We start from the raw sequence: 14,116 nt of genomic DNA on the forward strand, positions 1-14,116 counted from the left end.
GTGGTGTGGCGGGCCCTACGCTGCCCACTCTCCTGGCCCCGCGCATGCGCAGAGCCCGCCACACCACCATGCGCATGCGCAGGGACGCTCAGTCCCTCACTCGCCACCTTCCCCGACGGCACACGCGGCCCGCCAGCTCCCCGCTGGCTAAACCGGGACCTCTAATGGTCCCGGTATAGCCAGCCCGGGAGGCGGGGATTGGGGGCCAGAATCGGGACTTTCCCGGGCAACCAGGACGATCTGGCCACCCTACACATGCATGGGACTACCATGTATGAAGTCAACCACTGTATTTCATAAGGGAAGCCAGGGTATGGGTAGTTCCAGGCTTCCTGCGACAAATGTAATTCTTTAAAAATCCTTTGGGATGGCTTCATTGTCAATGATCATTTTGGGGGAACACATAAAACAGTCTCCATGTGAATTTTACTTTTAGTTGCTTTCTGTAGGTTAACTGGTGGGTTTTGAACTTGAAGTGTTCTGGACTCACACAAGTCTGTGTTTCTTTTGGGTTTTCCCCTACATAATACAATTTTCTCTTTTACTGAGCACAATTAAAAGCTCCACTAAAAGTAAGGAGACTGACTTCTGTAGGATTATTTTCTTTTCCTCCTGCATCTTCTTGTACTCCATGAATAAAACTTCAAAAAAGTCTGATCATCCCTGGTATGACAATCACAAACACTTCAGGAGGAGAAAAGAGATATTTCTTATTGGATAAGAAATCAAAGATGCCCTTGAAAGTAAAGCAGTTAAAGGAGACAGATATACATATTGCAGACCGGCCTCTTAGAAGAGTCTTCAAAGCGTGTTAAATCGCAGGGCATATTTGTCATACTCTTGTTCCAGAACCTATAACTGGGATTAGAGTTTATCATTGCATCACTGAAAGCATAACTAGGAGATGAAGGGCAGTTTGTTGCTCCGCCTTAGGGGAGTTTGGACTCCCTCATTCAAATATTTCAAGGGTTACTGTCTAAAATATGGTTCTGCTTCTGTGTTGCCATAAATCAGATATACACATTCCAGTCATCTAGGTTTTTCTTCTTTGGTATCTCTCTGCAAACCACTGCTAAATAGACAGTAAAAACGTCTGGGAAAGTACAGGATGCAAATTCTTCATAATGTTAGAGAATGTACGATTTACGGCTGGCCTATTTCACTCACTGGCGAGAATTTCTCTCTCTTTTAATCAAATCACCCCTTCTTAAAGGTTTCCTCTAATCTGACATTCCTTTATAGCTTTCAGTACAGAACAAAGTTTGAGTCCAGTGGCACCTTAAGTTTAATTCTGGGTATAAGCTTATCTGAAGAAGTGTGCACGCACATGGAAGCTTAGATCCAAAATTAAACTTTGTTGGTCTTAAAGGTGCCACTGGGCTCAAACTTTGTTCTGTTGTTTCAGACCAACATGGCTACCCACCTGAGTCTAGCTTTCAGCATAAAACAAGAAGTTATCCCATCCCCGCAGTTTTTGAATGTTTTGTTGTCCAGTTTTCTAAACCCTGTTGTCACGGCTGGCAAGACTGGGCAAGTAACCAAACAATCATTTGGTGCAGCCAATGACACAAGGAAAGGCACTCCCTGTTGGAATCTCTTGGACCACAAGGGATCCTGGGAAGCGCCTCTTGGGTGGCACATGGCTAGCTAGCTACTGCAGCAGAATGTCTCAGGCCAGAATTGGTTGTTGGATACTGTCTTAGCTTTTCTCGATAACTGACACCATATTGTTATTAACCAGTATCAGCTGTAAGGTCTTTGCCAGCATATGCTTAAAATGTGGACATGTGCTGTTTAGTTGCCACTTACCCACTGCCAGGCCTGGCTGCAGAGCAAATCAAGGGGATTTCCTTACTTGTCATGCTTTGGTTTCTTTTATACAGGCTCTTTGACCACTTCAGGTTAGAGAGGGTTAAACAACACCACATGAAAGGGACCATTGTGTTTATTCATTTAGTACTTTCTTATCCTGCTCTGCCTTCTGAAAACTTATAATTCTCTTCTCCTTCATTTTATCCTTAATAGTGGTAGTGATTAGGTGTTTTGTCAATGTTTTCTAATGATACAGGCTCCAAGTCTGGTGGCTGAAAAGAAAGATGAGGGTGGGAGGGCCAGAGAGCAGGAGGGAGGAAGGAAGGAAGGACAGGACAGGAACTTCACAGTTAACTTTCTCCAACACTGAACAACTTGCCAGAAATATCTGCAGTTTCTCTGTCCTGTACATTTAAAAGGCATACAAGTAGGTTAGGCTGAAAGGGGCCGAGGCACCAGCCCAGGGTCCTTTAGCAAGCTTTATGCCAGAGTGAGGATTTAAAACTGGGTCTTCCAGCTCCTAGCCCAGCACACTGATCACTACTCAATATATTTTTAAACCATCTGCTCTTTGCTTTGCCTAACTGCAAATTAGGAACAACAAAATAAAATAATTTGCTTTGGCCCCAGGCTAGCACAGAGGTAGGCCTTCTTCAGCCAAGAGATTTCAGTTGCTTCAAATGTGCCTCTGTGTAGTCAGAATGAGGAAATTTCAGGGGCAAGAATGAATGGGAAGACACTGAAATCTGAAGTGAGGCAAAGGGCTACTGAAGCTATTTGTGCCTCAAAGGTGCATCAAATGTAAGGCAGAGATGAAGACTAAAGGAAGGAAGCCCCCAGTCATTTGCCAGAAAACCTGAGGCTCCAGATTCCCTATTGTCATTAGAATCTGTTCAAAATGTTATCGGAGTAATGTGATTGCTAACCCCATATAGTTGTATCCCTCCCTCCCACTGCCATGGTTTGAAATGCAAAAGCCAGGTAACAGAAAGGAATGCCACAATCATATTGTATAGCTGCTGGCATGGGAAGTAACCACATCACATACCCCCCCATCACTGATTCTTCTTTATGCCTTTCCAGCATGGCAGGAAATGGTAGTTGATGTGGCCATGCCAATTCACATTCTTCATGTTAACCTCATAACATGCCTTGCTCTTTCAGGAGCTGCCTTTCTCAGCTGCATTTGGATGTCTCAAAAACACATGAAACTGCCTTATCCTTATCCTGTCTGTCAAGGCCAATACTGTCTACTTTGGCTGAGAGCACCTGTCCAGCATTTCTGCTGAAGAGCTTTCACATCACCTGTCACATATTTTTAACTGGAGAAGCTAGGGATTGAACCTGGGATCTTCTGCAGGCTAAGCAAATATTCTACTGCTTAGACGGGGTGCTTTGCTACCATGTTCAAGAGCAGGGGTGTCAAACATGCGGCCTGGGGGCCAAATCAGCCCCCCTGGAGGGCTTCTATCAGGCCTCCAAGCAACTGGCTCTTGTCTGATTCCTTTTCCTTCTCTCTTACTTCCTTCTGCATCTCAAATTGCTTTGCTAGGCTTGCTCAATCATACAGGAGCTACAGAGCAAAAACTCAATTTTCTCCATTGGTTGAGGCTCCTCCCCTTCCTGGTCCCCTAGGAAGGGAGGGAAAGAGCCAGAGCGTCCTTTGCCCAGTTCCCTCAATCCCATGGGGAAAATACAAAGAAAGCACCTTTAAGACTAACGAGTGCTAATGTTTTAAGCATGCTTTATTATTTTTTTTTAAAAAAATCTTTAGTCGTGTTTGTCTGTGTCCTTTAAAAAGTTCATATCTCTGCTACCCAATTTTAAATAGTTACACACTATTTGGCCCAGCCCAGCTCAACAAAGTCTCATTTGTGTCAGATCCGGCCCTCATAACAAATGAGTTCGACACTCCTGTTCAAGAGCATGCCTGTCCAGGTATAGAATCCTGACTTGTGGGAAGTAAATAAACTCTGATTCCCCGCCTTCCCCACCCAGGCTCCTGTGTTCGCAGGGGTGGATTAACCATTAAGCAGACTAAGCATGTGCTTAGGGTACCAGGGTCAAAGGGGGCACCACAAAGTTGGGAAAAGGGTGAAAAGGAAAAAAAAGAATCAAGTTTTGTAAATATATATATATATATATATTTATAAAATTGAAGAATGAAGTTATGTAAATATATATATATATATATATATATATATATATATATATATATATATATATATTTAATAAAACTAGTGCAAATTGATCATGGTGCATCCTAGGGTTATCTTCTATTTTTTGTTGGCAAGGTGCAGTGTCATAGGCTATGTTTAAAAGTCAAATGCATGTGTTTAAAAGTAAAATGATGGAGCCAAATTCAGTTGTCATGACAGTCATTTCAATGATCCTCTCCGCCCCTTTTTAATTTCAGCCCCATGTAAACGTAAAAAATGAAGCGTGTTCAGTTGAGCGGTGTGCAAAAGAGAAAATGTGCAAAAGAGAATGAGCAAAAGAATTTGTCTGTTGTAGTCAAGACAGGAAAGCTGACAGATTTCTTCTTACAAACTGCAGAGAAAGATGATCTAGATCAAAACCAGTGTCAGTCTTCAGAGACAGGAAAAGAATCGAATCTATCTCCTTCATCAGAAACAGGCAGTGTTGATGCAAGGCCAGATTTTCATGATGACGTTGCACATGATGAAGTGCCACAACCTGGACCTACTTCCACGACAAGATGTGTAAATGCTTTTGAGCTGTACAAGGAGTTTAGAGAACTGACCAAGGATGAAATGAACAAAGCTAAGGACCCAGGGTTATGGGATGAATTTTATGGTGATGATGTGATTTACTGGGTTGCTTGTGGACCCAGTGAATGTCAGCACCACAATGGACCATTTGACAAATCGTGTTGCGATTTCGTCAGTGGGAAGCCAAAGAGATACTGTTCGCAGATATTTTTTGGAATAAAAGCCAATGGTGAACATTACAAGAGAGAATGTTTACTGTTTTGTTTGTAAACTATTTGTGCCCAAAGGGTCAACGCATTTTGCTAGAAATGAGGGATTCAGTGACTGGTGAAACACTGCTGTAGTTGACAGTTGTAGAGCCGGTTTGGTGTAGTGGTTAAGTGTGCAGACTCTTATCTGGGAGAACCGGGTTTGATTCCCCACTCCTCTACTTGCACCTGCTAGCATGGCCTTGGGTCCGCCATAGCTCTGACAGAGGTTGTCCTTGAAAGGGCAGCTGCTGTGAGAGCCCTCTCCAGCCCCCCCCCACCTCACAGGGTGTCTGTTGTGCGGGGGGAAAGTAAAGGAGATTGTGAGCCGCTCTGGGACTCTTCGGAGTGGAGGGCGGGATAGAAATCCAATATCTTCTTCTTCTATCTTCTACATGGAAGCACATGCTGTGGCAACTGCAGCAATTATCAACTCTTTCTTCAAGATTCTGGAAGCTTTAAAAGATTTATCAGATGACCAGTTGCAAAAAGGTGACACTAGAAGGGAGGCAAAGAATATTGCAAACAAGATGCAAGAACTGGAATTTATGTTCATGCTGAATTTTTGGAATGAAACTTTAGAAAAGTTTCTAAATGACCTCTGGTGCATTTCCATCGTTTCCATTATTTAGAAAAGTTTCATAGAACAAGTTAACTTCTTCAAAATGAAAATGTGATCTTGCAAACATGTGCAGATTTGTATTCATCATTGGCAGACCAGTTGCACACATCAAGAGATGAGTTTGAGAGATCTGAATCACTTGCAAAGGACATGCTCCCTGATGTAGAATACAAAGCAACTCAAATGCGAAAGCGTATAAAAAAGATAATGTCCAACGATGGAAATGCACCAGAGGTCATTCTCAGTGCCAGAGACAAATCCTGTATCTCCACTTTTTATGTAATTGTTGAAGTTAGAAACGGAAATGTGGAGACGAAATGTGTACACTGAAATAGACAGATTCTCTTGTCTGACAGATGCCACCCAACGAGGTGCTAATTCCCAATTATCAGAAAGTGAAAGGTTCTCAAAGACTTATCAGACACTCATTGATGCTTATCCAGATGACATGACTTTGTATACAGAGCTTCAGCAGTTCCATTCATATGTTCTTCATAAGTTTAAAACAACCAAGAAAACATCTTTCACTCACATGGAACACAATTACAGAAGACAAATTAGAGAGCGCCTTTCCAAATGTTGAAATTGCCTTAAGAATATTTTTAACATTAATGGTCACCAACGGCACAACAGAGAGGTCTTTCTCACAACTGGAACGTGTAAAAAACCCAAATAGATCAGTTATGCTTCAAGAAAGACTCAACTCACTGTGTATATTAACAATTGAAGCAGACATTCTGAGTAGTATTAATTTCGAGGATGTTATCAGTGATTTTGCAAAAATGAAATGTAAAAAAATGCCTTTCAGGTCATTAATATTGGAACTTTGATACGTTTAACTTGTGAAAAATTAAAATAGATGTTGTATTGCATTTTTGTAGAACTTTATGTAGCCCAAGCTTGGCTTAGTTTGTACAGTATATTGTGTTATTATAAGAATAAATTTTTGTATTGCTGCAACCTGCATTGTATATCTGGTCAGACAGGTCAACAACTAAAATGGCCTGGGTCAGTGTGGAAAGGAGGGGCGCACCAAGATTGGTCAGTGCTTAGGGCACCAGTGAGCCTTAATCCGCCCCTGTGTGTTCCCACTGCAGTTTGTTTCAGTCCAGGAATCCTTGATCATTGTCCATGTGCACACTAACATGATAATCAGATGTAAACAGAAAATAAATCAAAGTTCACCTTGGCTGAATTGCAGCTTGTTGTGACATCGTTGTTGTGAATGTAGCCTGTATGTAATACTTGACAGTTCCTCACTCTGATTTCTTCCCCCACATGCTTTAGCTTCACTCTGTGCCACCTGCTCTGCATTTCTGCTCAAGATTCATCTGGTGGTGAAGAGCACTGTAATAAAAAACAACCAGGCTATTTGAGAATCATCATGTCCATTACAAGAGTGATTTGGTGGGACAAGGGTCACTACTTTCTTCTTGAAATATGTAGTGCTGCCACCAGGAATTTAATTCCAAAAACTTTATGGAGGTGGAATGCGCACGCTCTAAAGAGAAGAAGCCTCGGCTCGCCCCTCTCCGGATAAGAAAAGAGATTAGGACCGAAAGATAAGTAAATATTGAAGTTTTTGGGGTCATAATATTTGGCAGTGAGGCTAGAGAGTCAAAGAGGTAAAAGGTGTGCTCAGAAGAGAGCTAGCAGTGAGAAAAAGGGAGTATTTTGGCAAAACAGATAAGAAGCGGAGGCAGTGATTAGCAGCATAGAAATGGCTGCCATTACAGTGAAACAGCTTTCGGAACAAATAGCACAATTTCAGGCTTTAATGATGCAATATCAGAACAAGATAGAGGAAACTGTTGCTGAAATAAAAAATGAAGTTAGTCAGATAAACAAGGAACTGCAAGATATTAGGCAGCTGGCCAACAAGTCAGATAAGACAGCTTCAACAAATAAGAAGGCTATAGTTCATTTAAAGGAACAGATTAAGAGCCTCTCTGACAGAGCAAGAAGGGCAAACCTTATCGTCCATGGTATTTCAGAAGACATTGACTCACGACACTTGGAAGACGGGATAATAAATTGGCTTTCAGAACAGCAAACAGGTGTTATGATTAATGCTGACCAGGTTGAAAGAGTTCATAGGCTTAGAACCAGAAGATCAGGAGGAGATCCTAGACAAGTGATTGTTAAATTCACAAGAGAAAAAGTGCAGCAGCAAGTGTTTGGGGCTTTGAAGAAAAAGAAGGGACTGGAATTTAAAGGGAAAAGGGTATATGTGAGACAAGACTTTTGCAGTGAGACACTGGAAGAAAAAAGACAAATGAAGCCATTTGCAGATAAACTCTTTCAGAACAATTCCAAAAACTTTATTTAACGTTCTCCACTGAATTGTGCCCAAGCTCTAAGGCTTCTTCTTTGGCCCTGAGGATAAGACTCATAGGACTCCAGGTTAATATAAAACAAAATAAACTTTATTTGTACAATAAGTATATTGGTTTCAAGATGTTTATAGCTCAGTTCTTCAGCAAATAATAATAACTTCTGACTGAGGTGTCACTCTTTCACTTCACACACTCTTCACTCTCAAATCCTCCTTTCTCTTCCAACTCAACTTTCTGACAGCTTCTGTCACTCACACTCTTATAATACTCTGACAATATTAGGTTTTGACTCTCTATCTAGCCCCTAATGTGTCCTCTAAAGTATTCTATTTTTCTTCCCTAGAATCTTAATGCCTTTCACAGCACTATATGGGATCCTAATCAGAAGACTGCTTCTCATGCTCTGTAGACTGCTGACTGACCACAACTGTTAACTCCTGTCACTCTGCTGAGAGTTCATTGATGACTGACTTCTGTGTGTGTGTGTGTCCTCACCCACATACTTCTTAGCTCCGCCCACACACTCTCAGTCAGCAACCAATCACCTCACTCACTCATTCCCCCTCTTTCACCCCCCTTTCTCTACTGCAACTTACCATCAATTAAAGGAACACACATATATAAATTCAAATAATTACAGGCCACCTTTTTTAAAAAAAGGAGAACCGCACAAATGTTATGAAAAACATTTCAATAGTTTAATAACATTTCAGTCACATAGAGACACTGATTGGTGTTGTGTTGACGATGTTCACTATGAACTTAATGGCATTTAGAAACATAACTGGACTCGTCACAGTATGGCATACAGAAGGGACATATGAGTCCATCTCTTATTTATATCCATGCATGTGATGTTGCTATTAGCACAAAAGGTATAAAACTTTGAGATGCCTGCATATTTAAAACCTGTGCAGAACCGGAGGTTGGATCAGCCCTGCCTGGGGCACCAAAGAATCCATATATTGCTGGATAATATGCTATTGTAATCATTCACCTCCTGGATATTAATAATTTCAGCAGTGCAAGAGACAACCACATGTGGATCAGGCTAACTGTAGTCCATCAACCACTGCTGCTGAGCAAATGTTATTTATTTGAATGAGGCTTGCATGGCACTCTTGTGTGAGTGCCTCAGAAATGAGTGGCAGTGATTGCATTCTTTGACTGAAAGGGGCATCACCACCAATACCCCCCAAAAACCCCCATCAAGAAATAAATAAATATTGCAAATGAAGTACGCCCATCCCTGGTGAAAGAAATGTTCTTAAGCAATTCAATATATTATTTAAAAAAATCAATTTCAGTAGTTGGTTCATTGCAAGAAAAAGCAAAATGCAGTAATTGGTGAAATCTGCCTATGCCTGCATCCAAATCCCTGAAGCAATAGCTTAAAAAAAAATTAAGCAATGTCAAATATATTACTTTAGAATAAACTGACTACTGAATCAACCATTCATTTACACCCCTGCCTAGTGAACAGTATTAGTAATGACCTCATTGTATAAAACTCATCAAGAGTCACTAGAAGAAAACTGGCATGAAATCTGCAGTATGTCCAGTGCCGGCTATCAGCAGTGTGTATCCGCCATAACCTGTCAATCAGTGATGACATCCTAATGAGAACAACAATCCAAACCCAATCCTCAATTGCATTCTGAGCATTCATCTTGTCCTGCAGTTGTAACTTCCATCATAAAGCATTTCTGTGGCCTCAGCTTCCTGGCTTTTTGGACGGCTATACAAATCTTCAGCAAAAAGACAGCTCTCCGTTCAGTTGCAGGATGTTGATAACTGATTGAAAGATGTGAGAAATTGCTTCTAATTATGCACCATTAACTGACAATTCTAAATTTGAGAAACAAGCCTTATAAGCACAAATTTAGGATGTATTCAGACATCACAAACAAACCATGATGCACTCATGTCTCTCTGCCCCTTCCTCCATCCGTGTCTTGCCTCACTGAAACTGAATATCCAAGCAACTAATGCAACTAATAAATATTTTCATATCCTTAAGCTATGGACTGGTATGTGTCCAACAAGCACAACAGACAACACACTTGGGGCACAACAGACAACACATCTAGGGTAAAATTGTGGCTTGCAGGAGAAAATAAGGAAGGCAGTGGTTTCAGATGTGGAAATGAGGTTTGAACGTCCAAAGAGCAACTTTGAAGATTTTGAAGATGTATTTTGAATCCAGAGAGTATGTCAGTAGCTGTTTTGCTGGGGTGACACATACCAGTCCACAACTGAAGAAAAAGATATGAAAATTAGCTTCTCACTGAGTGAGAACTGATAGACCGTTTTCGCACACAGCTTACCTCGCAGTCACAATCCTGTTCCCTCCGCAGCATCGGGTCGGATTTCCCACCATCTGCGCCGAAGTTACAGGAAGTGCCGCGGCTTTTGCGTAGCAAACGTAAACTGCTAAAACCCAGTTTACGTTTACTACGCAAAAGCTGCAGCACTTCCTGTAACTCCGGCACAGATGGTGGGAAATCCAACCCGATGCTGTGGAGGGAATAGGATTGTGACTGCGAGGTAAACTGTGTGCGAAAACGGTAATAGTCTTGACAGCAATTAAACTAAGCAAGTGCACCCTCTAATGGACATTTGGAGTGGATAGTTGACCCTTGTTAACTATATTGTAAATGTTAAATGGAATGTATAACAAGTTATTACTTTGAAAACTATATAGATGTAAGATATTTGATCACTGAAACTGAAAACTGGTTTTAGATAATTTGTTGTGTACTTCAGAGAGGAAGCTTGTACAAGCGGTAGTTTGTTTTGTTTTTATAAACCAGGATTCAGTCACAATTTGGAGCCTTATCTTACAGGCAAGAAATAAATCAGAGTTTGTTATAACACCTCAGCAATGAATTGTGGTTTGTCTGAAACCAGGAAGTCTAATCTTGGTGCAGGACACAAGGGAATGGTGAGGAAGCATGAGAGTCTGAAGACTTCTGCACCGTTTTCATTGTGAATACACCACAGTTTGCTCCTGATGTCTGTTTCATTCATAGTTGCTATAATAATGTCAGAAAGATGTGTGCAGCATAAAACTCCATGAGGTTACTTACTTGAATTTGGATCTGAGTGAATTTTATACAAGGGTGAGAGGGATAAACTGTGTTGCCAACTTTGTCTCTGGTAGAGGCTCCGAGTTGGTGGCTGAAAAGTGAGATACAAATAGAAGTAGTAAGGAATGAATAAGAATTGAAGGAAAGACAAGAAATCCAGCAGAGCCTTTTCCTCTTCTTAGTTTCACAGCCATGCCCAGGAATATCAGCATCTGTTGAATTCCTCTCTGTCCTACAGGTTTTTGAAGCACAGAACCTTTACCAGGCAAACTGTTTGCAACACCAGAGGCAGAAATGCAGTTTGTATGTTAGACATAATCCAGATTTCACACTGCATTGTAGGTGTCAATTCACACAGCACCTCTTTCTCTCTCTTGTTCACAATACATATTGTCCTAGATACCATATCTGGCCCAGGCTAGCCCAATCTCATCAGTTCCTGAAAGCTAATCAGGGTTGTCCCTGGTTAGTGTTTGGATGGGAGACAGCCAAAGAAGTCCAGGGTTGCTATGCAGAGGCAGGCAATGGCAAACCACCTCTCAACATCTCTTGCCTTGAACACCCTATGGGGTTGCCATAAGTCAGCTGTGACTTGACGGCACTTTACATACACACAGAGATACTACAGAAGCACAAGGAGATCCTTCCTTATCTTCTCCTTCCTCAAAAATCCTCTGCACTCCCTGAAAATACCCTGTTGAGGGTCAGGTAAGCTTGGGGAACAAAATGCACCACAGCACAGGGAGCTGCAGTGAAGAGAGGAAATTAGGCCAGATTGTTCTGACGTCTCTCTTTCTTTCCAAATTGTTCCAGCATCTCACTTTCTTTCCTGTGCTTCCTCTGCCAGGAGGAGGAGGAGGAGGGCAGGGCAGTTTTGTATACATATCTCTCCTCAATGAAGCTCACTAGACATTTTGTTTATGAGGGTCCCTCAGCCCTCCTCAGAGACTTTTCAGGTGAGTCATGGGGTGAAGGAAAGGTGAAAGATTTGTCCCTGTGAGTGGTCTGCTTGTACTTCTGTAGGATCTATACAGCATGCATGCACTGCATGGGCTTATAGGGATAAGGAAAGTGACTTCTACTGAATCACTACTTACTATGTAGTTCATAAAGGCAATGAAGAAAAGGTGAAAACATCAGCAACAGCAGGGGTGTGTATGCATGTAATTCAGTTTTCACACATCTGTCCAAGCTCTCAAAGTAATTAGAGAATGTTGAGAAATTAGAACAAGTTGGTGTGGAAAACATATAATTGACGAAGTCCCTTCTGAGAACAGTGAGGGATGCCCACAAAGTTATCCACTGCCAAATTTTGCCTACAATACCTTATTTTGTTTGACAAGCAAAACTACTGTGTTAGAGGGCTACCATTCTTCTATTTTTGCTGTCTGGACTTTGTCTAGTCCCCTGAGTATACAGTGTTTGGCATAGTTTTCTTCTGGAGTATTCTTCTTCTTACAGGTTATGAAATGGGTATGGGCATATATATACATTGCAAAGAGAAGTCCCATTGCCATTGTACGAACACATCAAGATTTGTGTGCATTCTGGGATTCAGTCAACACATATGTGACCACATACAGGGTCGCCCTTCCAGCAATATGTATATTATTCATACCCAACAATATTGATTTGAGGGGGGAAGTGTGAACTGTAAACTACAATGGAGCCAGAAATTAATTTTAGAAATTTCCCAGACTAAACTGGAAGGAAAGTGGAGAGGAATGTGGAGCACAGTCAGTTCATGAAATAATAACAAAGTAGAACCGGAACATCCAATCATCCACTTTGTGACTAGCACTTTGATTCAAGAGGAGGGATTGAGAACATCTGCTTGTTGCTGTAAGACCTTGTAGCTCTGCGCCCACTTCTTTCTTGCAGGTAACCCTTTAAAGCCCCAGGTGACCTGTATGTATGAACCAGCAGTGAGCCAAAGGGCTCTGAGCTTAAAAGAGCTTGGAGCTGGGAGGAAGACCTGCTCAGTCTGTGAGACTCTCTGACTCTCACAATTTTTTAAAAAAACTTTCCCTGCTTGTTTCAATTGTATTTTTGTAAAATAAGTCACTTTGGGTCCCCACTGGGCAGAAAAGTGGCATATAAGTACTTAAAAAAAACAAACACCGTGGGCCTTATTCCAACACCCTCATTCCCATCTACAGTGTGTAGCAACATTTATTTTAAGCGTCCAAAACTTGAACTAAATTTCATGATCAGGGGACTCTTTAGACCATAAATGAAGTTTCACAGAGTCCTTGTGGTGACTTAAGATGCATGCGTACACAGCATGATAACAAAAGGAATACATACAGCTCAAAAAATAAATTATACCATACTTTACCTCCTACTAGTCAAAGCATTCTGTGTGTTCACAGTCTTCTAATCTTAAAGGGGGAAACATTTACAAAAGAATTAATATGATTTACATTAACATACGGATTCCCTGACCTTATATTCTGCAAGGGTTCCAGTGCAGGACACCCTGTCCCTTTGCCCAGGGGTACAACCCCATGACCCCTATGATGAACAGGCAACTCTTCCATCAGTGATTCAGCAAGGCTTATGTGATACAGCTATTCTTGAGAGAGGGAAAATATGACATCTCATCTCAAGCATCAATTATACTACATATAAGCAGTCTGCAATCCACCACACCAACCATCCAGACCCATGAAGAGTTTGTATGGGTGCCATGCAACTTGTGCTAAATGAGATCGTTGAACTACAGGCCTCCCCACACACCGCAAAAGTGGGCATGCTCATAGAGCACATCTTTATATAAATGCCATCTTAGTCAAAGTTCCAGGAAGGCTGTACATTTGTTTTTAAAAACAAAAGGAAAAAGCACAGAAAGAGCCCCACTTGTAATTGTTATAAATAAAAACATGTGGGATAAAAGGAAACAAATGACAAATCAACGAAAGATCTCATTCATTTCATGTTTCATCCATTTTTTATTAATTCCTTTAGATTACAGGAGGGAGGCATCTGGCACTGGCTACATGGGCTGGAAGAGCATGCAGAGTTCACAGAAAAGGAACGGGGAGAGCAGCATGATTGGCTTGAAAACTCTCCAACCTGCTGCAAAGAAAAACCTGAGCAATGAAACCTGTGAGATGCACACCTTCTTTAATTGCCTCTAAAATAAGCACCTCTTTGTTGTACCTCCCTGAAATCTGGCAGGTCTGATACTTTAAAGCAGTAGTAGAATACCTGAAAATTTAAAGTATTAGCTATCACATACAAGCCCTTCATAGCCTTGGACCCTCATAGCTGTGTG

At 41.4% G+C, this 14,116-nt stretch overlaps 1 protein-coding gene across 1 annotated transcript in view; it reads right to left on the minus strand.

Moving 5' to 3' along the window:
- Positions 1–8,426: 8,426 nt before the first annotated feature.
- The window catches only part of C8H12orf75 (chromosome 8 C12orf75 homolog), a 59,233-nt gene continuing 53,543 nt past the window's right edge, over positions 8,427–14,116 (minus strand). The window contains exons 5-7 of the mRNA XM_060245578.1: positions 13,178–13,220; positions 10,840–10,930; positions 8,427–9,544 (exon numbers count right to left, since the gene is read on the minus strand). Coding sequence (XP_060101561.1) covers positions 13,216–13,220 — 5 coding nt within the window. The 3' untranslated portion in view covers positions 8,427–9,544; positions 10,840–10,930; positions 13,178–13,215. The remainder of the gene's footprint in view (positions 9,545–10,839; positions 10,931–13,177; positions 13,221–14,116) is intronic.

Source organism: Heteronotia binoei, chromosome 8 (assembly GCF_032191835.1).
Source record: "Heteronotia binoei isolate CCM8104 ecotype False Entrance Well chromosome 8, APGP_CSIRO_Hbin_v1, whole genome shotgun sequence".
NCBI lineage: Eukaryota > Metazoa > Chordata > Lepidosauria > Squamata > Gekkonidae > Heteronotia > Heteronotia binoei.